Source organism: Amborella trichopoda, chromosome 11 (assembly GCF_054954075.1).
Source record: "Amborella trichopoda isolate Santa Cruz 75 chromosome 11, AtrichopodaSantaCruz75HAP2 v2.0, whole genome shotgun sequence".
In the NCBI taxonomy this organism is placed as follows: Eukaryota; Viridiplantae; Streptophyta; class Magnoliopsida; order Amborellales; family Amborellaceae; genus Amborella; species Amborella trichopoda.
Genome location: NC_142346.1, coordinates 4,919,159 through 4,944,621, shown reverse-complemented (window position 1 = coordinate 4,944,621; position 25,463 = coordinate 4,919,159). Strand labels below are relative to the sequence as shown.

Genomic DNA, 25,463 nt, shown 5'->3' with positions numbered 1-25,463 from the left:
TGCCTTGCTTGCATGTTTACTGGTATTATGATGTGGACTTCATTTAAAGCTGTGCTTGAGGTGAATGTGCCTTTGTAGGTACTAAACTGTTAGGTCTTGCATCCCAACCGCAACCGCGTGCATAGCCTCCCTCCAAGTATGCTGTCAAACCACGTGCAAAGCTTTTTTTTTTAATATTTTATTTTGATGCGATTTGGTCATATGTAGATATATTTTAAATTTTATTAATAAAATAATTATAAAAATTCAAATATTATCAGACAACTATAACCATGTGATGAAGTTTGTATGGTAGAATTGATGATGAAGCTGTAAAATTTTGGATAAAAAATCTATCTTTAAGATAAATTTTAGAGAGAGAACGTAAGTGTACATATGAGGCCGCTAACTCATAGAAACTTCATCCTTCTCTAAAAGTTGTGGTTTATATAAGGTATCAACTTTAAACAATCCAAGGTGCACCTCCAAAGCTTATTGAAAGATGTGATTTTGGTGTCAGAAATCATAGAAGGTATCAACTTTTAACAATCCAAAGTGCACCTCCAAAGTTTATTGAAAGATACGATTTGGGAGTCAAAAATTCAATGATGATCTGAAAAAGTACTTCACATCTAATTATGAAATTCAAAATTTAAAAAGTAGTATAGATTTATAAACACATGAAAATCTTGAAATTAGACAGTGTAGACAATGTATTATAAGATGTACCATTTCTAGGCTTTAAGATTTTTTTTTTCGCAGCCCTTTTTCACAAGGATTACACGAACCTTTAGAGTGTTTTTCAACATTGGAACGATATTTTTCGATATATTCCTGAAGTGCGTTTTTACTACATTACAAGGCGGCAACCTTATAAAACCCTTTTTCTTCTTTAATCGATTCGTTCTCTTAGAGGAATGGACTGAGGATGAATGCTTCAGCTTGGGGAATTTTGAATAAAAATATGCTTTGCCTCTCATCAGGGTGGAAATCGACCCAAACCTGACCTGGACCTAACGACGGAGGACCTGGGTCCAGGTATATGAGTCCAAAAATTGGACTTGACACGTGAAGTTTGGGTCCAAATCTTGGACCCAAGTTCGGGACCATGTAGACTAGACTCCGAATAGTATTAATATTTAAATAAGGAAAAAGTTCATATAAGTGCAAGGCTCTAAACAATTAATTTAGAGTTCACCTCAAAACTTTCATTATAAGAGGTTGTTTTGATGCTCATATATCCTCAAATTGATCATCTCAGATTCAAGATGCATGGACATGAGAAAAAATAGATTTCAAGTTTTTGACCATCAATTTTCAAGATTTTAATTGGAAAAAAGTTTATATAAGGATGCTACCTTATAATGTAGAATTACGGATGCCCCTAAAAAATCCATCAGAAAAGGAAGTTTTAATGTTGAAAAACCTTTTGATTGATCATCTTGACATCGAGATGTATGACTATGAAAAATAAAAAGACTTTAAGTCTCAGATATAGTGCATTTTACAACATATTATCTACAACGTCCATTTTCAAGATTTTCATATATTTATAGATCTACTTGATTTTAACCATTTTAGAAATTTAAAATTTTATAATTAGATATAAAAACAGATTTGAGATAGTCCCAAAAAAGTTTTATATCAAAATTATATACCATGATAAAATTTGAAGGTGCATCTTACCTCTACACCTACGGATGCATCTGTATGCAAACTGTACCTTTTTAATAAATATGCTCGATCTACATTATTTTTTAAACTTTAAATTTTATAATTAGAGATAAAAATATATTTTAAAGTTATCACAAAGGTTTTCAGTATTGAAACCACATTTCTTGACAATATTTGAAAGTGCAATTGACTTTGATTATTTAGAGTCTCAGCTCTATACAAACCATATTCTTTAAAAAAATGTAACTATATATTTTTAGTTATAAGATTTAAATAATATATATTTAACATAATATTTTAATTACATATATTTTTTAATTTTTGGGTCGATCCAGATCCAAATCAAGGTCCCTGAATCCAGGTCCAGCCGGACCCAACCCAACCCGTTGCCACTCCTATCTCCCCTAAGTCTTCTAATCTACTTTGGCCTCACGGTTTTGTTGTATTGAAGTCTCTCTCTATTTCTCTTTCCTACCGTCTCCAAGTAACCGGTTTTTGCAACTGAATCCAAGGCATCTCTATTTTATTTAATTTCGACAAGGATACGTAGGAATGGAATTGAGATGTTGAGTTGTTGACCTATGAAAACTTAGCCTCGACCGTCTTGACCCAAGCCTGTTTCCTAATCCAAAACGTCTGCATTCTCATGGAGATTTTCGATTTTATTTTAAAATTCAGTTTCTCTCCCTCTCTCCATCCCACAGTACCTTAGAGAATCTCATCTAATGAAATTATTTTTGAAAAATAATAAAGATATGGATATGTAGCATGACATGTCACGCTTTTCATATTTTAAAGAACAATAATTTAATAATATAAACATGAACATTGAATAGTATAAATATCGTTAGTTTGTAGTTTAAAAAATGGAATGTTAATGTATTTTGAAATTTTTATACTGTGAAGTCAACTGGTAAAATATTTTAAAAAGTTATCATTGAGAAATTAGAAGAGACTAATATTAAAAAAAAAGGAAAAAGTAAGATCTACTCGCATTTATTTCTAAATAATTTATTATTATTATTATTATTATTTTGTCTATTTGTCTTTATCCATTTGGACCGGTCTAATATCATGCGTTTATGGATCTATACGCTAGACCAGTGTTTTAAAAATCGGCGAGTTGAACCGGACTCACTCGGTTCGACTCGAGAACCGGCACAGCCCGTGCCGGTTCCAATACAAAATCGGGAACCGCCCGGATTCTAGAGAAGAACCGCCGATTCCCATCCGATTTCTACCTGGGTTCAGCCCGGCTCCCTCCCGACACGCGTGCGACACGCGCGTGCACGCGTGTGACATGTGTGAGGTTGCCTCAATTTTTGTACACAAATGCTTTTATTCATATTACATCGGTATTTATATACTAAAGTTGAATACCCATCTTTCGATGTGGGATAATTTTCAAACATTATTAAATGAAATGGGAATGTAAATATATTATATTAATTTACAACCACATGTGATGAGGTGGTGTGGTGGTTAAGACTTTTGCTTCTTCATGTGACCTCTCAAGGTTGAGTCCCCTCGGGAGATTTACATTTTTGTGTTGTATAGTTTTTGTTGTATATATTGTATAAATATTTTTGTAAATAATATAAAAAGCATAAAAAAATAAAAAAGTTAATATTTTGTACAGCAGTTAATTTTTGTTGTATATAATGGTATAATTATTTTTTTAAATAATATGAAAAGCATAAAAAAATAAAAAATAAAAAGTTTATTCTATTTGAAATCTCTATCTTTCTACGAACAATCTCTTTCACTAAATTTATTATAGAAACCTAAAAAAATAAATTTTTGAAAAATTGAAGTGTTATTTTCAAAATTTGTATGTATTTTATTAATTTTTATATTGATAACCAAATCTTTTTATTTTATTTATTAATTTTTACATTATAAGTTATGTAATGTACTATTTTTCGTACAGTTGTCAATAATACATTTTAAATTAGATAATATTATAAAATATTTTTAATTTGTTATTATTTGTTTAATAAAATAATTATAAAATATAAACTAATAATTATAATTTTATTATATAATATTATAATTAGTTAGGTTTTAATAATTTTGAATTATAGTTAGTTAGGCTGTAATAATTTAGATTTTTTTAGCGGATTAGGGTTTTTTGCCAAAACGAGGTTTTAATAGCCATTCTTTCATTAATTAGTCTACTCTTTATAATAGTTCATGTATAATTATATATTTTATCTATGATATTTCTATGATTTTTCTTTTATGTGATGCAAATTTAATGGTTAACATAAGTTTATACAGGGAAAAAGCATCTCAATATTCACAAATTGATGAAAAAAATGAAAGTTAATAATGTAGTACCCTCATTTCTTATTGGATTCCTAAAAAACAATATTTATAATGAATTTTAATAATTTTTTCGGATTTTTTTGAAGCTTTAATCTGACCAATTCAGCCGATTCTCGATCCGGATCGCCGATTCGCCAATCCGGATCGGTTATTTAAGTGCTCGATCCGAGTCACCGATCCGCTTTTTAAAACATTGCGCTAGACTATATCCCTTATACATTAGAATTAGACTAGTAATTAAAAAAAAAAAAATATAGATATATATATATATATATATATATATATATATATATATATATATATATATATATATATATATATATATTGAAAGTATAGAGTCGAGGCTCTAAACCATCAAAGTAAAGCTTACCTTCAAATAATGTCGAGAAATATGAGATCAATATTGAAAATTAGAAATCTTTGTGATAGCCTTAAAATATATTTTCATCTTTAATAATAAAATTTAAAGCTTCAAAAATAGTATAGATCGAGCAGATCTATAAAAACTTGAAAATCATGAAAATTAACGGCCCAAAAATGTGTTACAAGATGCACTATTTCTGAAACTTAAAATCTATTTTTTTTCTCACATCCATGCATCTTAATTTCAAGATGATCAATTTGAGGATATTTGAGCGTCAAAACAACCTCTTCTAAGGAAATTTTTGAGGTGGGCGCTAATTTGATTGTTTAGGGGAATGATTTCATACAACAATTAGTTGTATAGTAATATAATACAACTGCATTTCTCAAAATCTATGTTTGTAGCATTCGTATCACCCCAAAAATTGCACATACCCTCTCTTCATCCCAATAGTCAATTTAAAATAAAAACAAAAATTGAATTTGCATTATAGTTTTGGTTCAAATGAATCCCCTCCAACTATGAATCTAGACCATCCATTTAACCAATTTCAAGATCTAGGCCTTTACAAACTCAAAACCATTTTTTTTTTCTTTTTCAACATTGTTCATCTACTGATAACAAAGCTATCTAAAAATTTTGAAAAGAGAAAAATCCTCCCAAGGCCTAGATCCAAGGACCTTAACAAAAGGGATGGCTTATGTTGATTGGGCAAAAATAACACATGCATTTTCAAATTTTGTTTTTTTGGTGATTGTTCAATGGAGTGAAAATAGTGTACATTTAAAAATTGGGATAAAAAAAATGACACTGATATGGTTTTTTAAGATTGTTGCATTATATTACTATAAAACGGTTGCATGAAATCATTCACACACACACATACACACACACACATCTATATATATATATATATATATATATATATTAAATTTTGCAAATTTTTGAAAAAAATTCTAAACCATCGCATAAATTGGAAATTTTTTAATTACTGGATTTATAGTGTAATTCTAATGTATAAGGATATAGTCTAGATCCATAAGCGCGTGGTATTAGACTAAGCCGCAGTTTATAACTTTCAATTCCCTTCTCCTTTAATATAACGGTTTTGCAAGTGACGCACTAAACATGCAAGGGAAAGGTTTCTATACTTCCCCTACAACATAGAAAGGTTTCTATACTTTCCCTACAACATAGAAAGATCTATGCTTTCTCTACTATCCAGCCGTCCAATTTTGATCAAAATAGCCACTCACCGTTTGATCTTACATCCGACGTCTCAAAGTATTTTATTTTTAATTTTTTGTATATACAAATGGTATGTATATGAAATTTGGTATGTGCCATCTTCTCATTGGGGCACACCTATAAAAATATCAAAAATAATTTTTTGATAAAATATAATAATCAAAATACCCTTTGAAACTTTCAGGGGTATTTTGCTTATTTTATTTTATTTTATTTTATTGAAAATATTTTTTTATATATTTTTCGCTAGTGTGAGTTTAATATAGGATTGGATGTCCAAAAATTGGTGTCAAAATAGTTTATAGAAAAACAATTAAAAATAAAATAGCGTAGAGACATGACATTGTGATTGGGGAAATCTTAGCCTTCAATTCAGAATGGACGGTTGGATAAGGGGAAGTATATAAGTTTTATGTGGTAGGGGAAGCATAGAAAGTTTGCCCAATATGCAATTGGTCCACTATATGAGTGGGGCCATTTTGCCCCGAGTTATGGGAGAGGCCTATTGCCCCGATTTGAATTTAGAACTTGGGGTATATGAGAAAATTTAAAAATCTAAAAAATAGTAAAAAAAAATTAGGAATATTTATTTACAAAGATTGTGTGTTTTTTTACCATAATCCCTATTTTTTAAATTATTTTTATTTCTAGATATCCCTAATTATAAATTAATTTTTAAATCCTTTTTTGCTATATTTGTTTAGTTTATTTGGACTGTTTGTGGTTGTTTTTTTATTTACTTTTACTTACTACCTTTATTTTTTTTTCATTTTTTTATTTTTTATTTTTAAAAAATAGTGGCTGAGACGAGTCCCTAAACATGGGCTCATGCTCGAGCTTTGATGACTGAAAATGATGCACTTCTGATTGTTGTTTCTCAAAAACCCAACTGGACTTCAATGTAAATGAAGCCATTCGCCTCGAAGTTATATCATTTGGAGTTATATTTGGGTCTACTTTCTCATAGTCCATCATCTATACGTTATACAGTGATATTTGGGCCTATACTTCCTCATTGTCCATCATCTAATGGCTTCGAAGTTATATCATTTGGAGTTATATTTGGGTCTATGCTTTCTCATAGTCCATCATCTATACGTTATAGAGTGATATTTGGGCCTATACTTCATCATAGTCCATCATCTATGCTTTATGGAGTGATGTTTGATTGAAGGACGTAGTTCCTCTTTGTTAAGTTATTATTTGCTCAAGTATCTATGTTGATATTGCCTATACTTTCTCACAATAGAGTATGATTGAATAACTTGATATTTGAAAGTGATATTTGGTTCTTTATGTTTCTCCAGAGATATTTGAATGTGATATTTGGTTCTTTATGTCTCTCCAGATTTAAGCACTTAGCTCATTCAGGATGGAAGCACTTGAGTTATCCTGCCTCGAGCATCTATGCTGATATTTGGGTAGACTGGAGGATTGAAAACGTGGTTATTTTGATCGAGCAATACTTTAGTCTATAATTTCTCAAATATAATTAATTTTTTTGTGGATGTGAACAATTTGTGAAATCTATGGTCAATTTTTTTTGTGAAATCTGTCATTTTTTCTATGACTTCATTGTCCCATCATTGTTGTTTTATACGAAGGTGAACAATTGGTTAAATCTATGGTTGAATTTTTTTTTTTTTTTGTTTGTGAAATGTCATTTTTGTTCATTGTCCAATCCAGCTACTGTCGTGATTGTCCAATCGGCCCTATCTTCATTGTCCAATCCAGCCCATGTCTTCGCTGTCCAATCCGGCCCAGGAAAACTACTTGGTTCCCACATTTGTATTTCTTTCCAATCTTTTGATCCCGTCTTAAATGTCCAATCCAAACCTTCTTCATTGTCCAATCCAGCCCGTCTTCATTGTCCAATCCGGCCCCAGAAAACCATTTGGTTCCCACAATTTTATTTCTTTCCAATCTTTTGATATTTTTTATTAAGCGGAACATGCAACCCATGTCACTTGGTTGCAAGCCATGCCATAACATTATTTATAGCAAGGCCTCCCCTCAATATTTGAATATTCCCTTTATGTGGGATAAATAAAGCATATTAAATACCACATTAAATAATTTACTACTAATACTATTGTTAAGTAATTTACGTTAAATAATCTACAAACGACAAGGATAAAGGAAAAAAATGAAGAGTCCTAATGCTCATGTTGCCATGACAATAAGGCCATGCATGATATACTCAAGGTTTGGCCACGAGGAACATGCATGGCGTTCCATGAATTCTTATGACTGTTTGTGTTATACTCAGCAAGGTATCCATATCATGCACCGTATGTCATCCATATATCATGTATATTAAGAAACGAGACATTTGAATTCAGAAAATATACAATACCATGCAGCATTGGTCTAGGGCATATGATATGCCTCGGGGATATCTACCAGCAGCTCTCTGGTGATGGACGGTGGAGATCAACAGTACGAAATGTCCATAAGTTGGAATTACCACCGATCCCCAGTGAATTCCATCCACCATGTAGTATTGATGCGTGGTATCATTTCTCTTCAATTTTTCAAGAAGTCGTTTGACAATGTTGTAGATGGCCACACATTTGAAAACGAAATCTGCATTGCTCAATAAAATCGAGGATGTTATAACAACTAAGGTCGCAGGCCAACTTGCCCAGGGGGTCAACATCCCCTTAATTGAAGGGAGCCGTTCATATCTCACCCCATACATTTTTGTTGCTGTTTATGCCTAAGACATACAGGAAGAAAACAAACACCGCAACTAGTCTCTCTCTCTCTCTCATACACACTCATGGTACAAGATTTGATTTGATTTCAACCTTCCAAAATTGTAACAACCTGGAGAGAAGCCCCATTAGAGGAAACTATCAATGACCCACTTCACAAATGTGCCTCACCATAAGCTTTAACTCCCAAGGTTGGAGTTTGACGATTTCTTCAAAGTACCCAATATGCTATCAATCAATTTCTCCTTCTCATCATCAACGGACTCCGTAACAAATGAATAATTCTTCCTAGATTTGGGCTTCAACGTCCGAGAAGAACTTTTGGGGCTTAAGGTCGAGGAAGCCAGAGGCTCAGACTGATTTCTTTGAGAACATTCCACAAGCCCATCAAGGGCCTCTGGGCAATCCTTATTAACACGCTCCTTTTTTTCATGCCAAGAATCTAAAATTCGAAGAAGAGACCCATCATCCTTGTTTCTTTCCATCTCTTCTCTGTTCGCTTCATTTTCCAAAGAACTTTCACTTTCAGAATCAGATAATTCAATATCTGAAAGAGAATAAGTTTGATAAGGATTCATATTTTCTATCTCTGGATCAGTTTTTGCATTGAGTGTTGAATCCTCAGCATTTTCAGAGGCATCTGATATAGTAACAGGCCCAAGTTCCTCCCATACACAATCTTGATCAGTGACTGTCTCCGAACGATCAGCCTTTTCACCCAAATAAGCATTTTTGTCTGGACTACAAACTGACTTAAATTCATCAAGAAGTTCTTCTCTCCTCACATTTTTCCCTCTGTCTTTATCACTCAGAGCATCTACTCCAGGTATAATTCGGTATGACTCGATCTTCACACCCGGCATTATCTCCAACAAGGATGTTAATTTCGGGTAACCCAAAGTCTTATAATCCAAAATATAGCCATACCTCGCATAAAATTGAGGCCTAATACTGCCTATATTAAAACCTTCAGGATGATATTTTAAAACATCAGTGAGAAAAGCTTGGCAGTCTTCGATTATCTTGCTTCTGGACAATTTAGGGGGGTTCTTTTCCTCTCTGCTGAACCCATTCAGGGAATTAGAGGCTCCAGCCAAAAATATCGTGCTTAGAACAGGTGAATCAAAATTAGAACTTGAAGAAGAGAAGCCATTCTCAGTGGGAAGTGTCACTTTGAAAGGGGATACATCGAAGGCGCATTCCTCCACCCACTTCTTCTCGTGAATGAGAATTTCAGCAAGGCGTTGGAGATGACAATCCAAAAGGGTGTCAAGTTTCAATGATTCCTCTTTTTGCAGCTTCTTCACCATCTGTTCTCTGATGGAAATGTAAGGGAGTTAAGCATATGCATAACAGTAGAATATCAAAGACAGGCATATATATAAAGACATTATGTATGCATTACATAGAAAATGATATCAATCAATCATATGTACCAGGTAGGGATTCAGCACAAGGCACACAATCCCATCCCCGCATACGTACAAGGTTTCCAAGTCTCTATAGAAACCAATTAGGAAGACTTTTCAACAGTATATAATCCTGGAACTGATCTATGCAAAGTATTTAGATAAGAGAACACGAAATCAAACATACCTGAACAGAAATCCTTTTTCGAATGGTTACTTCCACACATATAGAAAGACAAGTAGAGATTGTAATCAAAAGTGAAGCAAAAAGGTTCAGATGGCCTCAACAAACCTAAAAACCCATGTTTTTCTGCATGTTTCACATGTCATGTTTGAACTATGAACTTGAAGCTTTATGCATGAGATGCTGAGGGAATAAGATCTGAATTTTTTCATAGTTAACATCCCACTGGTTATCATTGTACATTAAACAAGACTTACCTCCTTGGATCATTTGTTACAAAATTTTGAAAACAGAAGGAGTGCACCATGCCACTATCGATAGATTGCAGCCCCATGTATGTCAATTACAAGAGGCTACCACCAAAGGAACATCAAGAATCCAGCACTTGCTCTACCTACAAAAGGAGTATTGCGTTTATTCAGTATATGCATAAATAACCGAAGAGCTTGACGTGAACACTGTTTCAAAAAGCAGACTGCCCAGCGCCTGGGCACCAGCCTGAGCCCGCCTAGGCTGCCACCCAGGGCCTGTGCCCCACCCAGGGGCAGAAATGCGGCTCCTTGAGGGTATTTTTGGGTCCTTTTTAATACTAAATGGGTAAAATTGTGGGTTTTAAGTTCATTTGAAACCTAAAACTCATTAGAGACTATTTTAGAGAGAGAAAACCCAAAAAAAAAAAAATTTCTACTAAGCCGCCCAGGTTCTGGGTGCCCGCCTAGGTGTTGGGCGGCCTGGAACCCCCGCCCCCCCCCCCCCCCTCCCCCCGACCGCCTAAGTGCCACCTAGCACTGTTTGATTTGAAACACTAGACGTGAAGGACTCCAATCTGCTGTTATTGACAGCTTACTTCCATCAGAGTTTGAGTGATCATTCTATTGTCACATGGGATACTACTCAGACTGGCTGCCTTAAAGGTTCATGTGGATTGTCTTTTTCTAAGACAATGACCTTGTAAATTTGCAACAAGGACATAGCATGTATTCTTCAGACAAAAAAAAACTATAACGGATCAAAAAATCTAGTGCATTTCAAAAGTTGATGAAACATCTGTGTTATGCATATTTCCAAAGTTTATACTAACATTTGGCGTGAGGCCAACATGGCAGCCAACACTTTCAGGCATATATGGTGTGACGCTAACATTTGGCGCGAAGCCAACATGGCAGCCAACACTCTCGTCAAGGATGGTGCCAACAACACATCCAGCCAGGCCTCCAACAGTGTGGTGTTATCAGAATCCAACAGTACAGCAACAACATGGTGGTACCAATTTCACACCAGCTACTTCTCTTCCTTTCCTTCCTTCCTTCCCCCCCTCTTCCTTTTCCTTCTCTCTTTTTCCTCTTTTTCTCATTCTTTCTTCATCTCTCTCTCCCTCTCTTCCCTGTCGAACCCAAGATGCTAGCCCAGTTTTGTAAACCAAATATGCAAAGGGGTTTGTAAAGGTGGTGCATACATTACCATCGTTTTCATATACATTTAGATATCATAAACATTTAAAAAAAATACAGTGAATTACATTAAAAAAAGATGGGCATTTTGTAGAGGCAGTGCAGAAGTTATATTGTTTTTCTCATATACATTACTGGAATATAGCCAATTACATCAAAAAAACATATTTATATCGTATAAGAATGTTGAAAAAGAGAAGAATGACAAAGAGAGAGAGGGAACACAGTAATGCAAGGCTACCATACCACCTATGAAAAGCACCCAAAAGATCATCAGTTATGTACAACCAGCACCAATATGAGAATTATTGTTTCCTTCCTCCTCATTGCAGACCGGAAGAGATCACGAGATGATTGGAAATCTAAGATATGTTTGGCTTTTTCTTTCTTAACTTTTAGTGTCATGTCGATCTTCACGTACATATCAGAGTACTAAGAAGAGTTCTCGGCCAAATCAAATCTGCTTCAAATGAAGACAACAAAGATGGTCCCTTTGGCCAAACCTGAATAACTATACTCAATGCAGGAGTGTTCTTTTCTCTAAAATTTTCAAGGAATCTACTCAAAAAAGCCTAGGGAAAAAAATTTGACCTAGGGAGAGAAACTCCATCCCCAGTCCAACTGTTGGCAGGGGGAATCGGAAGGGAGATCGTGCCGTATTCAAAACCTTTATAGTAGTTTTGGGTTAAGCATTTCTGTGCTATAAACTACCATACAACCCATGAGTTTCATAGGCACAAGAGAGAGAGGAGGGACGATCATAATCCCTTTCCAGTAGGAGTTCTGGGTTTGACAGGTCCTTCGTAGGAGTATTGGGTTTGAGGGGAAAATCAAGGAGTTCATATCGGGGAGAGATAAAGACGTATTCCTTTTCTTGATTCAAAGCGCTCTAGATAGAGAAATAGAGATAAGAGAGAATAATGGAAAGTTGCCATCTTTGATAAAGAAATCAATGGATCATGATTGCCTTTGGCAACAAACAAAAAATATTAAGGAATGCCAAAGGTAGTATAGATTTCAGAATAACACTCAATTTTGTTGAAGGTTCCATAAACATATCAGGTGGGATTTTTGCATGCGTAACTTATTACTATCAGTTCTTAACTAGCATTAATACTTCATCATCATCATCCGGGCCTTATCCCAACTACTTGGGGTCGACTATGTGAATCATGTTCTGCCATTCTGCTCTGTCAAGGGTCATACTCTCAATCAGACCATAAGTCACCATATCTCCTTTCCCTACTTTCATCTATGTCTAGGCCTTCCCTTTGCCCTTTTAGAACCTTCCACTTGAACCAAATCGCCCCTCCTAACTAGTGTTGTATTAAGTCTATGCTACACATGGCCAGTCCACCTAAGTCTACTTTCCCTTATCTTATTGCCTATTGGAGCTACCCCTAAACATTAAGACTTCTTGATTTTTATTTTTATTTTTCATTTTGAAACTGGTTAACTTGTTAAATAAAAATGAAAGATTACAAGATCACAAGGTGTGTTAAAAATGGCAGCCCACAAAACGGGTGCTCAGAGTACAAGGGGGGAGTAGAAGAGTAAGAAAGAAGCTCAAAAAGAAAAACAAAAAAAAAAAGATAAAAAGAATACAGATTAAGAAAAGGGCCAAGAAAGAGCAAAGATCATCAAAAGAGAAAAAGTAGAGGAAAAGGCTTCAAGCAAAAGAGAAGTGCAGAGAGTCCAAAGAAGAGAGGTGAGCCCAGTGAAGACAAAAGTAGATGGAAGGTCCGTTGCTGAACTTCGAGGGCTCGAAGATGCACGGTTGCGAGATCTGTAGTAGAGCGAGCTTCCGTGGCCAACAAGGTTGAGACTGTAAGGCTGAGAGCATCTTCTGACCTTCCCGTGCAAGAAGACATTCCTTGGAGGCAAGCTGTAAGAAAAGAATAAAGAGGGGAAGAGAGTGAGGGGTAGGCTGAAGTGAAAATAACAGACAAGAAGAAAGGAGAAAATCGAGCTAGATGAGAAGCGGGGGTAGGTAGAGCAGAGAGCCAAAGGGAATGAAGAAGAGGAGATGGGGTAAAGCAGAGTGACGAGAGATAATGAAAAAAAAATGGGGGGTTGGGGGGAAGGGGTAGAGCAGAGGGAGTGAAAGAAAAGAGAAAGAGTAGAGGATTGCCAACAGAGAGAGAGGAAGAGAGAACAAGAGGTAGAGCAGAGAGGCATAAGATAGAAGGGAAGGGTCAGGGAGAGAAGAGACTTCTCCAGAATACATATATATATAGTATTTTGTGAGTGTTTTTTTTTAAAAAAAATTCTCTTTTGTTTTCCTAGTGTTCTCTCTTTTTTTTGTCCTTTTTTATTCCTTCTACAACAAGGGGGGGAGAATAGAGAATGGAAGCAAAGAGAGAATGAGAGAAGAGGGGAAGAAGGTTGCAAAGAGAGGGGCAAGTGATAATTAGTGTACCTGTTGCGAGAACAAAATAGTAGGAAATATGTTGCGAGAACAAAATAGTAGGAAATATGTTGCGAGCTCCTTCCTTAGCAAGGCCATCAGCTGCTGAGTTGGTCCCCCTAAGGATGTGCTTGAAGGTCACAGGTGGCAGGTCACTGCAAATAAGAGCAATAAGTTCAAAGGTTGACGTCAGCAGCCAAGGGGGTTGTATGAGGTTAGAAGTCCATCTGATGGCGTACTTGAGTCACACTCCACCTGTATACCGGAGAATTGTGTGCGAAATTGGACAATCTTTCCTTCCAGTAGAGCCAGAGCCTCGACAGTGATGGAATCTAAAATTCCAAGAGGCCCTGAGAAAGAGAGGAATGTACCATCGAAATTGGCTAGGGTAACCCCATATCCTGAGGGTCCAGGGTTTCTGAGAGATGCACCATCTGTATTAAGTTTGAGGACCCCCTTTTGGGGGGGGGGGGGGAGGGGGGGAGTCAGAGGGCTATGACAGCGAGTGAAGGGGAATGAAGTGCCAACAAACTCTGTTTCCTTCTAACCAGATGGACCATGAGAGGGCTGCAATAGCTATGCACCACAATTTTCTACCAATAGATCAGAAGGGAGGTGAGAGGGCCAAGAAGAGATCAGGTAAGGATTGAGGTGTGACCCACCCAATGAAGGCCAAAAAGTTGTAGAAGGGTGGACCAAAGGGCAAAGGAGAAAGGACAATGAATAAAAAGGTGAAGGATAGATTCTTCTTCCTGAAGACACAGAATAAATCGGTGAAGGGAGATACCTCTCTTCTGGAGTCGGTCCAAAGTTAAAAACTCTGCCCTGGAGAAGGATCCAAAAAAAGGCCTAAACCTTATGGGGATGGGGAAGGACCAAATTTTATTGATTAAGAGGGAAGGATTCAAAGTAGGGAGGAGAGAAGAGTAAAAAGAGGAAATGAAGAATATACCCGAGAGGTTGCCGACCAAATAAGAGTCTTCTAAGAGTGAGTGGGGGCCAAAAGCTGGAGAAGGGAGTTGAAGATAGGTAATTCAGAGTCAAGAAGGTTCCCTCTGAAGATCGCGGTCCAAGACAGAGAAAACCCCATGTGCTCCACATAGTGAGCTATGAGGGTCTTGATCGTCACTTAAGAGAAAGAGGGAAGGGAAAAGAAGGTCTAAGGTCTGATCCCAAATCCAAAGATCTTTCCAGAATCTGATTCTAAGGCCATTACCTATCCTGAATCTGGTGGAAACCTTAAAGGAGTTTTAGTCAAGGAGATGGACTTCCACGCCCTGAAGCTCGAGACATAGGGGAGCGGAGCAAGGCAACAACGCATTTTCCTCGAGACCATATTTGGCTTGGATGATATGCTGCCAAAGGAGGGGATAGGGGGTGTGAATCTCCACCACCATTTACCTAAGAGGGCCAAGTTCATGGACCTGATCCTTTTGAACCCAAGACCGCCATACTTCTTAGGAGTGCAGATTTTGTCCCGGGACACAAGATGAAACTTATGGTCCTCTGAGGTATCACACAAAAAAAAGTTCCTCATAAGTTTCTCGAGACAGTGCGCAACAGAGGCAGGAACTTAGAAAAGGGACATCTGGTAAATAGGAATATTTGCCAAGGTAGCTTCGATGAGGGTGATTCTACCCCCAAGAGAGAGGAATCTACACTTCCAATTGGTGAACTTCCAAGTGGATTTTTCAATGATGTTGCCCCAAAGGTGTTTCATGGGTTTGCGTAGATAGAAAGGGAGACCTAAATAGGTGGAGGGAAGAGAGTCAGTAGCACAACCAAGATGTTGGGCAAGTCTGCAGTCTTAACCTCACTCACCCTAACCCCCAGCATTTTGATTTACACATGTTGGCCTTCATCCCTGTGGTAACTTCGAAACATCTACAGAACAGCCAGAGTATCCAACTGAGTAGGATCAGCATCGCAGAATATCAGGGTGTCGTCAACATAGAGGAGGTGGGAAAGGACAGGTCCGCTAGAGGAAGTTTGGAAGCCCCTAAGAATACCCTGATCATAGAGCCTAATGAGAGATTTTGTAAAAAGCTCCCCCATGATAGTAAACAGAAACAAGGAGCGAGGGTCTCCCTGCCTCAGGACTCTAGAGGCAGAAAAGTAACCTACAGGATAACCACTAATGAGAACAGAGAAGTAGGAATGGAGATACAGGCCTTGATCCAAGATCTCCACCTACTGCCAAACCCCATGCACAACTGGATCTCTTCAAGAATACCTTAGTCAACTATGTCATAGGCCTTTTCCCAATAAAGCTTAATGACAAGGCCCTAGGAGAGTGCACAGGGTGCTCAGGACCATGATGGTCCTGTGTAGAGTAAGAGGACGTGGAGCATGAAATGGTCAGAGTAGGGACCGAACTAGACTGGGGGTGTTTCCTGTGGACTACGGTAGTCCAACCATCAAGGAACGGAGGAGAGCTCTCATGGCAAAAACCAGTTGCAAAACCTTGGATAGAGATATTGATCAGAAAAGAGAGTCCCTTATACTGTAGATAGAGGGGAAATGAAATCCTTGTTGGGGACTCTACAAGGATAATGACACGACCTAAGAGGTGCTTACTAAAGGATTTTCAGTGAACCGAGATGAAAACCCCAGAGGAGTCCCCAATGGCCTTGAAGACCAGTTGTGATCAGATGTGCATCGGGATCCCTTCTAGCCATAGCCAGAACTTGGTCATTCGCACAGCATTCATAAACTCCTCCCATTTCCTTAATGAGAGCCAACCCCCTCTAAAATATAGGTTACTCCGCCCAACAGCAATTGGGGCATCAAAACCGTCAGGCAAGGAAAAAAGATAGTTGTCGTTGTGCAATAGCCTACACGTGATCTGCTTGTTCTTGAAAACATACTGAACTGACCTGGTGATACTTCTGATATTGTTTCTATGCGGAAAGAAATATGCAATGTAAAAATTGTGTAAGGAAGAGATACACTCTTGAATCTCATTGGACTTAGGGAGTCTAATCTGAGGTACAGCATTTGAGTAGGAGACCTGAGGACGTGGAGAAACCCTGTCAAGTGGGGGAGGGTCTTTTGAAGGGAGAGAAGCAGATGGGGTGCAGGTACTAGACCCCAACAAAGTCAGCTTAAGATTTCCTAACCTCAACCTTATTAGAAAGGGCTGAAGAAGAGTGGCGCAAGAGAGGTTGGGCACAGGCAGGATCTATGAACTGATGGTAATATACGTACAAAGGAAGAGAAGGAACTTTGGCTACTTTAGATGACCGTCTCCACCCGGACCCGATGAAAAAAGTTGGATCACTTCTTATGGATTCGTTGAGAATGATTCTGATCTAGTACATGGCCTATTAGAAGGCGCTCTTTGGCTCGCTCAGTGTGCACATTGATTTGAGTTTGATGCACTTGACAGTTCAGGTAAACAAAGAAAGTCAGCCGAAGAACTTCCTCACCTCTTTCCGACGGCCTACTACATGCCAAGGAAGAGTTAAAAGTCACTTTTTTTTTTCACTGCCATTCTCTCCTGTAAGAGATCAAGAATCCAGAAAAGAGAGAAGACCGCTGCTTGATGCCAAACCAACCCTGTTCGCCTTTTGAATCAAAGTAGGTCTCGACTTTTGTATTGTAGTCGGTCGGGGGAAGCTACCGCGTCTATGACAGCTCCGCTTCCTCGTCTTGCGTCTGGCAAGCTTCTACTTGGCTTGCTTCTCTAAAAAGGCTTAGAATCAGGCTTCTGTCAAAGCGACTGATCCAACAGAAATCCCACATATTGAGCGCAGCTGATATGCGGCTACGGCTAGGCGATCATACCATATCATGCCGCATACTTATTAGATGAGGATAGACCCCTATCTATACAGATAGAATTTTGTTCATGGATAGACAGACATTCCATTGATTCACAAAATGGCTCGTCGATTCAATCATTCTTTTGGTCTGTCTCCACCGCCCCGTCCCAAAACTGACCCACGGCACAGCGCCCATTTGCTTCACGCGCGGGAAGGCAACGAAGTTCAGTTCAAGAGACCGCAGTAGAGTGGAGCAACCACGACACAAAGTTCCTTACCTTAGCTGGATATTGCTGGTGCCACCTATAGGTAGGTAGGCGGATGTGTGACATTTGGAGTTGTCGTTCGTGCACTTGTCCCCAATGGAAGAATTAGTGATCCCCAGCAGATAATGGCCTTGCCACTCGGTCCCCGATGGACAGCAGGGGATTCGGTATAGCAGCTCACGTTCGTTTGCGCTGCGCATTCCCCACGTGTGCTGGACACGTGTTAGCTGTAGGAAGTATGTATAGTATGGTTCCGAAAGTGACTTCGGTTCTCCAGTTCAGGCTCAACTCCTCGCTTTACGTTAGCGGACCTACAGGTCGGGCCGGGGCTCCGCGATCTTTCTTTCTGTGTGGGACGATGCCGGGGAGAGAAGGGAATGCATCGAGACGGCGAACAACAACAACACAACTTCATTTTTGCTTTTCCCTCCATGAGATGAGCCTGGCCGATGGATAAGAGAACAGAGCTGTCCCAAAAAGCGCTTGGGCACTGTACATACGATGTAGACTCCATCAGATACATATCGATTTCTTTCTGATGGATCCAGAATAGAGACTTGTCTCCCCAATAGATAGAAAGAGGAGATTTCCCCTCGATCTTGAAGCCCAGTAGGATTAGTCATAGGCGAAGTCTCTGCAATTCTTCTCTAAATCTTCCATTAGGCAAACAAATTTTCATTTTGTTGGCTCCCTTAGCCTCTTAACTACTATTAAACGAAATTTCCTTCTATTTTCGTACTTATTCTGGCTAATTTAAGTATGAAACTGAAAAATATGACCCAAAGCCAAATTCTTCATAATAAAATTGTTCACATGCCAAACAAGTTGACTATGGAGTTCTTGGCCACTGTAATTTCATAGAAATGCCCCCATTTTATCATGCTACTTGATTGTGATATTCTATGTTATGCTGCAGAAAAAGGGGAGTGCAGATGCAGAGGAACAGGTTGCAAGGGCTTGTGCACACATCAAGGAATTGGAGCTACAGGTTTAGGAATCAGCTTTAAAGAGGCTTTCATTTAGGACTTCTTGATTCAAAATTTTATTTTATTTTTTATATTAATTAATGTAATTTAATAATTACAATTGTGTTTACAGTGTAGAGAAACTCGCTTCAGCTAGGGAACTCACTCCCTAGCATCATGCACAGCGCTGACAAGCCCTTAAATAAACTGCAAAAAAAATGAGAACAAATCTGAAAAAAAATATACAAAATTATTAAAAGAAAAATTAAACAAAAAAAAAAAAAGCAACCTTTAGGAGTCCAAATAAACTTAAAAAAGTACAAGAATAACATATTTTAAAATAAAAAAATTTTAAAAAAATTAAAAAAATAAAAAAATAAAAAAGAGAACATAAAAATAGGGATTTATGGCCAAAAAAAACTCACCAAATACATCTCAATCAAGAAAAATTGTGTAGCTTGACTTAAATTTTTACAACTGTATTCAATTTTTTTGAATTTTTTTTAAATTCTGCGAGTTGTCACATAACTCGGAGGTACTCGGCCAAGTCTAGGTGCACTATTTACAAATATAAATGCAATGGTAAGGAGATGGGTGTACCACTTATCTAAATGTAAAGAACTAAGCGACCAAATTGCAAACCAGGGTGCTTATAATGATTTCTTTGACATATTGAGGACAAATTTCTTATTTGACAAAGCAGTTATAAGAACCAATAATGTTGGTCATCAAAACCAACTTTCTATGTTTTATTGCTTCATTACTCCATTTTATTTCTGTTCTTTATTATATTTATATTTATATTTATATGAAAGAAATGCCACAGGCCAAAACAGTCAACAAACCAACCGCCTACCGCGAGAAGCAAAATGGTATCAATGCGAATTTCACATCTTCAAATTAGCTTGTTTTCTTGGGGGCAAAATTCAAATTTTCAACCCTTTGACCTCTCATGCAAATTGGGTTTTAACCAGTTATTAAGCTTCGAAATTTTAAAAAATAAACTTCCTCTCAGAGAGGCAATACTTTGCCCCATGCATTATATCCAAATGGCCGGGGCAAGAAATGGCAAATGAAGACTTTGCACCAAGATACCTAGTGGGCCTGAGGGGTATTCCTTGACTCATTTTGGTCCGAGAAAAAAAGCCAATGTCCTAGGCCCATTCAGCTTAAGAGAAAGGTAACACTAATAACAAGGGAAGTATGGCAGAGATTATAAGCAGATAATGAGAAAGAACAAAGGCCAATAAAAGAGTTTAAAATAGAGACAAGTTGAACAGCTATGCATTTGAAGAAGCCCTATAACACCACCTTTGTCACCAATGGACTGATACTCACATGTGAGCTGAAGGAATCAGTCTCACATTCCATGCAGCATGACACCAATAGGAACTCCAAGGAGCATTCAGCTTTATTTTCCTTATAACCCAAAATACCATGCACTAATAGAAGCACACATGATCCACGATAGAAAATTATACACGTGACTTCACAGACAAACATGCCAATTGATGCGTATAGAAAATTTCATCCAAAATATTCAAGTAAACCCATGGAAAATCCACCTGCCAACAAATATCAAGCATTGCAAAAATGATGATGCACAAGAAAAATCATGCATAAAAATTTATGGTTGAAGTCCAATAGTGAAATAGGGTATATCTAAATACTTGGCTATTACCAACTGATGATTGTTGAGAAAGAAGGTCCAAGCGAAAATCATTTAGTATGGGGCCATGAGCTAAACATCTCCATACCTAGTCTTAGACTTGGAGACAACTTTGAGGCCCTTGGGACTCTGAAGAAATGATTTCATGGCATCCCAAAAATCATCCCTGGAAAATGATTCATGATTTATTGATTGACCTTGGACCACATTAACATCCAAATTTTCTGCCTCGTATTTCTCAGTATAATGAGTTTTCGGATTTTGATCAATGAACGGGGAAGTATTATCCAAACTTTCTTTACCAATTCCCCATAATTTCCAACCTCTTAAAAGCTGAGCAAAAAAGCCCTGACTCCCATAAGATTTCTCATCAGTCTTCCCAACACATCCTGTAGATTCTTCCTTTGGAGTTGCTTTGCTTACATCCAACAAATGTGAACTGCTATTAGCACAATCATGTGGCTCTCTTGATGGGGAAGGGTTTACAGTGGACGTCATTTTACTCTCAGAATATTTGCAACTTCCAACATTTGTGGCTGCCATTTTACTACAACTTTCAATTTCAGCATAACCCACCTGAGCAATTCCTACAAGTGTCACATTATGATGATCACTTCCATTACCATACCATAATCTCTTAATTCTTTGAAGGAAACCTTCCTTAACTGAGGAACCAAGTTCATCAACAGAACTAGAGTGGCTAATATCAGTAGCGGGAGTCTCTTGGTTATGAAGGACCGGCTCTTTTGAATCCGGTTGAGGGCCCACAGGTTGTGACCCTTCATTTGATTTAGTAGAAGCAGCAGGGATCGTTGTGTCTAAATGTCCATTAATTGAGTCAGGTTTCACCGGTTCATACAGTTTTGGTTCAAGACCATAAACAAGAAGCTTGGCTTCACCAGAAGGGGCACGCTTGATCTTCAAAATATTTTGCATGGCTAAGAGAAAGCGTGTGAACTTCTTATATCCAAAAAAATCTTTATCTATAGGTACATTATTCTTACTTAGTTCAGTACGAAGTTCTGGGACGCTGACTCCTTGAGGAAATGAATTCACTATTTTGTGAATTCGAGACACGACTGCTTTTGGGATCGGGCGGGGCTTTGGATCCATGGAAGATTCTGGACAATCCTCAGGAGAGCAGCCATCAGAAATGGGAAGTTTTATATCCATGAAAACTTCTTCAATAGGCCCCTTGTAGTGTCCATACCAAGAATTATACATTCCATCTGGTGGGTGGTTAAAATACTTGCCCATAAGAGAATGCCCCCTTACAAGTCCACTCCACTGCCACATAATGCTTGCAGCACTGCAAAGAACAGGAGAACACTCTGTACTCGCAAGCAAAATGTTGTAATTATTCATCCTTAAACGGTGTAGTATGTTTGAGAAATCCCCATCTCCGGAAATCAAGAAAAGATGGGCAGGTGGAGGATTTTGAGATACCCAAAGAGCAAGGTCGATCATGATGGACCTATCAGCACTGTTCTTTCCACCTACAAAAAGAAAATACAATAGTTGAATTAGCAAAATAATTGAACCAAGCAAGAAATCAGAGCATTCGCAAATCAGAAGAGTTATGCAAATCTCTCAGTGAAAATGAAATAGAATAGGTATTAAAAGTTGAACAGGCAAATGAACAAAGCATTTCCTTCCAAGCGTAAAGAAAAAAGGGCTCAAATGCATGAATTTCCAGCATAAACTGCCTTACAAGTGACCAACAAAACCAACAAAGATAAGAGTCTTACACGTGCATAAGATGAATCAATAAAGAGAGTACAAAGCAAAAGTAATGGCGAAAAGAGTACGCTAGAGCATAAGTATGAGCACAAGGAGAAGCTTCTGGATATCAAGAGCAATTGTGCTAAAAAATTAAATAAGATAAGAGCAATATGATGCATTCGATAAGTTGTTTTCGAGCACCATCATGATAGGGTTGTATTCCACATGTAGCATAAATCTCAAACAGTTTGGAATATATGAGATATACATATACAAGGTTCCAAAAAATGCTGGGTGGACCCTAGGTGCCAGCATGGTCTAGAATGCCCAGCACATATGTGGCAGTCAAGAACTTAGGCGCCCTGAGGTGTCAGACATACACATATATGGATATCTGTGCTGTCCAAGCACACATATATGCAGCTATATGCGTCAACGATGTATATTCATGCATTTATATGTATTCCAGATGACTTTTTTCTGCAAATATATGTGCATAAATGTTAAAACACATTCCCATAATTGAAAATGTTGATTCTTTGAATAACTGAAACAGTGAAAAACAAAAAAAAGTCCATAGCATATTAGTGATTTACTGTCTAAACACCAAAAGTCTTCTAAAAACCTCATTTGGACCCTAAAAATGACTCCAAAAAATATATGGTAACGTTTCAGATGATTCTACAAACTTTTCAAAAAAAAATTGATTTGAAAAACAAAACACAAAATCGTTTGATATGTGTGTGTGTGTTGGGGGCCTCCACTAGGGGATGGGTTTACAATAACTCAGCTCACCCTAGTCACTGCAGTAACTCGAGAGAGTTCAACAGGACTCTGTGCGTTTCTAACAAACTCAGCGAGCCCATAAACTTTTAAGAGTATAAAAGAGGGGGCAGAAATCAACCCCCATTCTTCCATTTTTCCGTGTTTTGAGCTTGTGTTTGCTCTGAAATCCATCCCTAGGCTTCTTTTTGCATCCTATAACAATTAAAAAAATCAGATTCGAGAGAAAAATAAAAAATCTTGGATTTGCAAGATTTTTTTTTTTGAAATAGGGTTCCAAATTTTCACAACCTTAGCTCAATCTTGCCTAACATATCTTCCCGTAAGCCTATTTTTTAGTTCTCTATCAAATCGAAGGCTTAATTCCCTGCCACCCCCTCCACAACCCCAGCCCCACACACGCCCCCTAGACACGCACACACGCACATGCACATGTGCACGTGCACGTGCGCATACACACAAAAACAAACAAACAAAAAAGAAAAGAAAAAAACCTCAGATTTGAAAGATTTTTAATATTGTTCTATCAAGTGATAGAATCACTTGCATCAAAATTATTTGTCTCATTTTTTCAGTTTTGATATAGTTTTCTTATTCTTCGTATTTTTATTTTCTTATTTCCACTCCTATTTTCCCTATTTTTGGGGGGATTTGTCAGTGGATTGCGCAACTTAGGGAAGATTCTGCAATTCCCACTAACCTCTCATCAAGCCGACTCACTCCAAGCACCCAGCAAGTCCCAAAACGGGTCCGATGAACACTAGTCCAGACTACTTGGTCATGAATTCACAATTTCACTTATTAAATGGCAAAGGTAATAATCACAAGGTCCTCAAAAGTAAATTCTTGTTCACATATATTCATAGATCCCAATGCACCATGATGAAAGAAAAGCTATATATTTACAAAATCAGCAATTCAAATTCATCATCATGATCAATGCAAATTCTCATTCAAATATATCAATAATGGGTTCATATACAGCAACTTTGGAAAATGTAAGCAAAGGCCCCCATTTTCTCTATTAAGGAACCAACCGCAATATTACAGAAAGCTTGATTAGTTCAGCGTGTACAGTAGTTGAGGCATGTCGTACTCGTGTTAATCCTACTTGTATTGAAACCAAAGACGACCAAGATAATTTTCATAGCAAATAAATGAAATACATGGAATAAACTGAAGAAAAAAGGAGGATGATAAAATACAGATAAAAATTGAATAGAACTGAGAGGGCAATATAACGCAGAAAATAATTGAAGAAAACAATTGCAAGCACAATAAAATACATACAAGCATAAAGAGAAACATTTACAGAAGAATCTGTATTGTATCCAATTAGCCCACATTCTAGAGCTATACATATCTCAGTCTCAAACAATTTAGAGCAGGCTCCAATACCATGTTTACAAATCAATAGAACATAACACAGGGCAAACAAGACTTTTATCCTTTGAGCACACCATAACCACCATTCTCATCCATAAATCAGGATATTAACCTCATAAATCGCAAGGGAAAAAACTGGGGAAAGAAAAATAAAAAGATGAGAGAAACAAAGAAAAAGGATTAAATAGAAACAGAAACAAAGACATACTACGAGGAACATGGCTCAAGCAAATCCCAGTAGATGATAGAGCCTCCTGTGATGCCCTAGAGAGTTGAAAAATATCTCCAAAAGCCGTGATATTCACTGGGCCCTTTATCCCAGAAACCCTCAGAGCCTGAGTTATTCTCTGAGCAACCTTGAACACATTCACCCCAGCCGGTACAGAACAATTCTCAAAATCCCACCAAACCGATACCATCACGCTTCGAATTTCTTCTTCGGAACGAGAATAACCTCTTCTCTTCAAGCTCTCTTCCATGGCAGATCCTCCAGTCCTGGTTCTCGAGTGGAAGAAGAAGAAGAAGAAGGGGCATCGAGTTACAGAAGACGGGGAGTGTTGCAGAAGGACCTTGCATTGTAAGAGAGCTCTCATGGCGATGAGATTTTAGAGTTTCTCAGTGCCAAATGGGGGCGCCCATTTCAGGGAGAAGAGGAAACGGGCTTAAACCCCCTTTAAACCCTAACGTGGGTAAAACCCAGAGGTACGTTGCTGGTGGTGTAACGTGCTCTGGTTTAGCGGGAGTACAAAAAGGTTCGGTGGGCCTTAGAGTAGCGTGAATTGCGTGTACTTGCGAGATCTCTTTGTACTACTACTCCGTCGTCAGGCTGCTTGAATTTTTTTTGTTTGGGTAAGTCAGTAGGGGAGAAGGCCATTAATAAGTATCAGGAAAATTTCATATATAAAATTCATGGTTTCAAAAACTAACCTCTTAATTGTTTTGATTTCTATCGGCATTCATTTCTTGCTACTCCTTTCCACCAACCCCTTGAGCTCGACCTTATCAAGCTCCCCATCTCATTAGGTGATCTCTCTTTAAAACCAAACATTTCTATTTTTTATCTGTGCTTGTCATCATTATCATCCTGGTTTTATATCAAATATTTAGTTCAACTACACAAATTATGTTCCGTCATTTCGTTTTATTA

General features: G+C 37.6%; 1 protein-coding gene and 1 long non-coding RNA gene across 6 annotated transcripts; one reads left to right on the top strand and one right to left on the bottom strand.

Moving 5' to 3' along the window:
• Window positions 1–8,165: 8,165 nt before the first annotated feature.
• On the bottom strand, window positions 8,166–25,248 carry LOC18441213 (Putative endonuclease or glycosyl hydrolase). 5 transcript variants are annotated; one of them, XR_016043634.1, is made up of 3 exons: window positions 24,525–25,248; window positions 20,438–21,921; window positions 8,166–9,627 (listed from the first exon to the last, which is right to left on the bottom strand). XR_016043634.1 is itself a non-coding variant. In XM_006851334.4 (3 exons), the coding sequence occupies exons 1-3, from the start codon at window positions 24,907–24,909 to the stop codon at window positions 8,490–8,492; spliced, it is 2,931 nt and encodes a 976-aa protein (XP_006851397.3). In that variant the 5' UTR covers window positions 24,910–25,248; the 3' UTR covers window positions 8,166–8,489. The 5 variants fall into 5 exon arrangements, 4 of the variants coding, with proteins under 4 accessions (XP_006851397.3, XP_088706949.1, XP_088706950.1 ...); XM_006851334.4 differs by having other exon boundaries at window positions 20,514–21,921; XM_088850823.1 differs by lacking the exon at window positions 24,525–25,248 and adding an exon at window positions 10,161–10,297 and having other exon boundaries at window positions 20,514–20,653.
• Window positions 11,080–19,040, top strand: LOC148779694 (uncharacterized). Its single transcript, XR_016043635.1, has 2 exons — window positions 11,080–11,166; window positions 18,708–19,040. It is a non-coding gene; the product is annotated as an uncharacterized LOC148779694 (long non-coding RNA).
• Window positions 25,249–25,463: the final 215 nt, after the last annotated feature.

Coding starts and splice junctions, on each gene's coding strand:
- LOC18441213 (XM_006851334.4), bottom strand. CDS start 24,909: ATGAGAGCTCTCTTACAATGCAAGGTCCTTCTGCAACACTCCCCGTCT. Junction 21,922..24,524: donor CTTGAGCCATGTTCCTCGTA/GTATGTCTTTGT, acceptor TTCTTTTTGTAG/GTGGAAAGAACAGTGCTGAT. Junction 9,628..20,513: donor GTCTCCAAGTCTAAGACTAG/GTATGGAGATGT, acceptor CATTTCCATCAG/AGAACAGATGGTGAAGAAGC.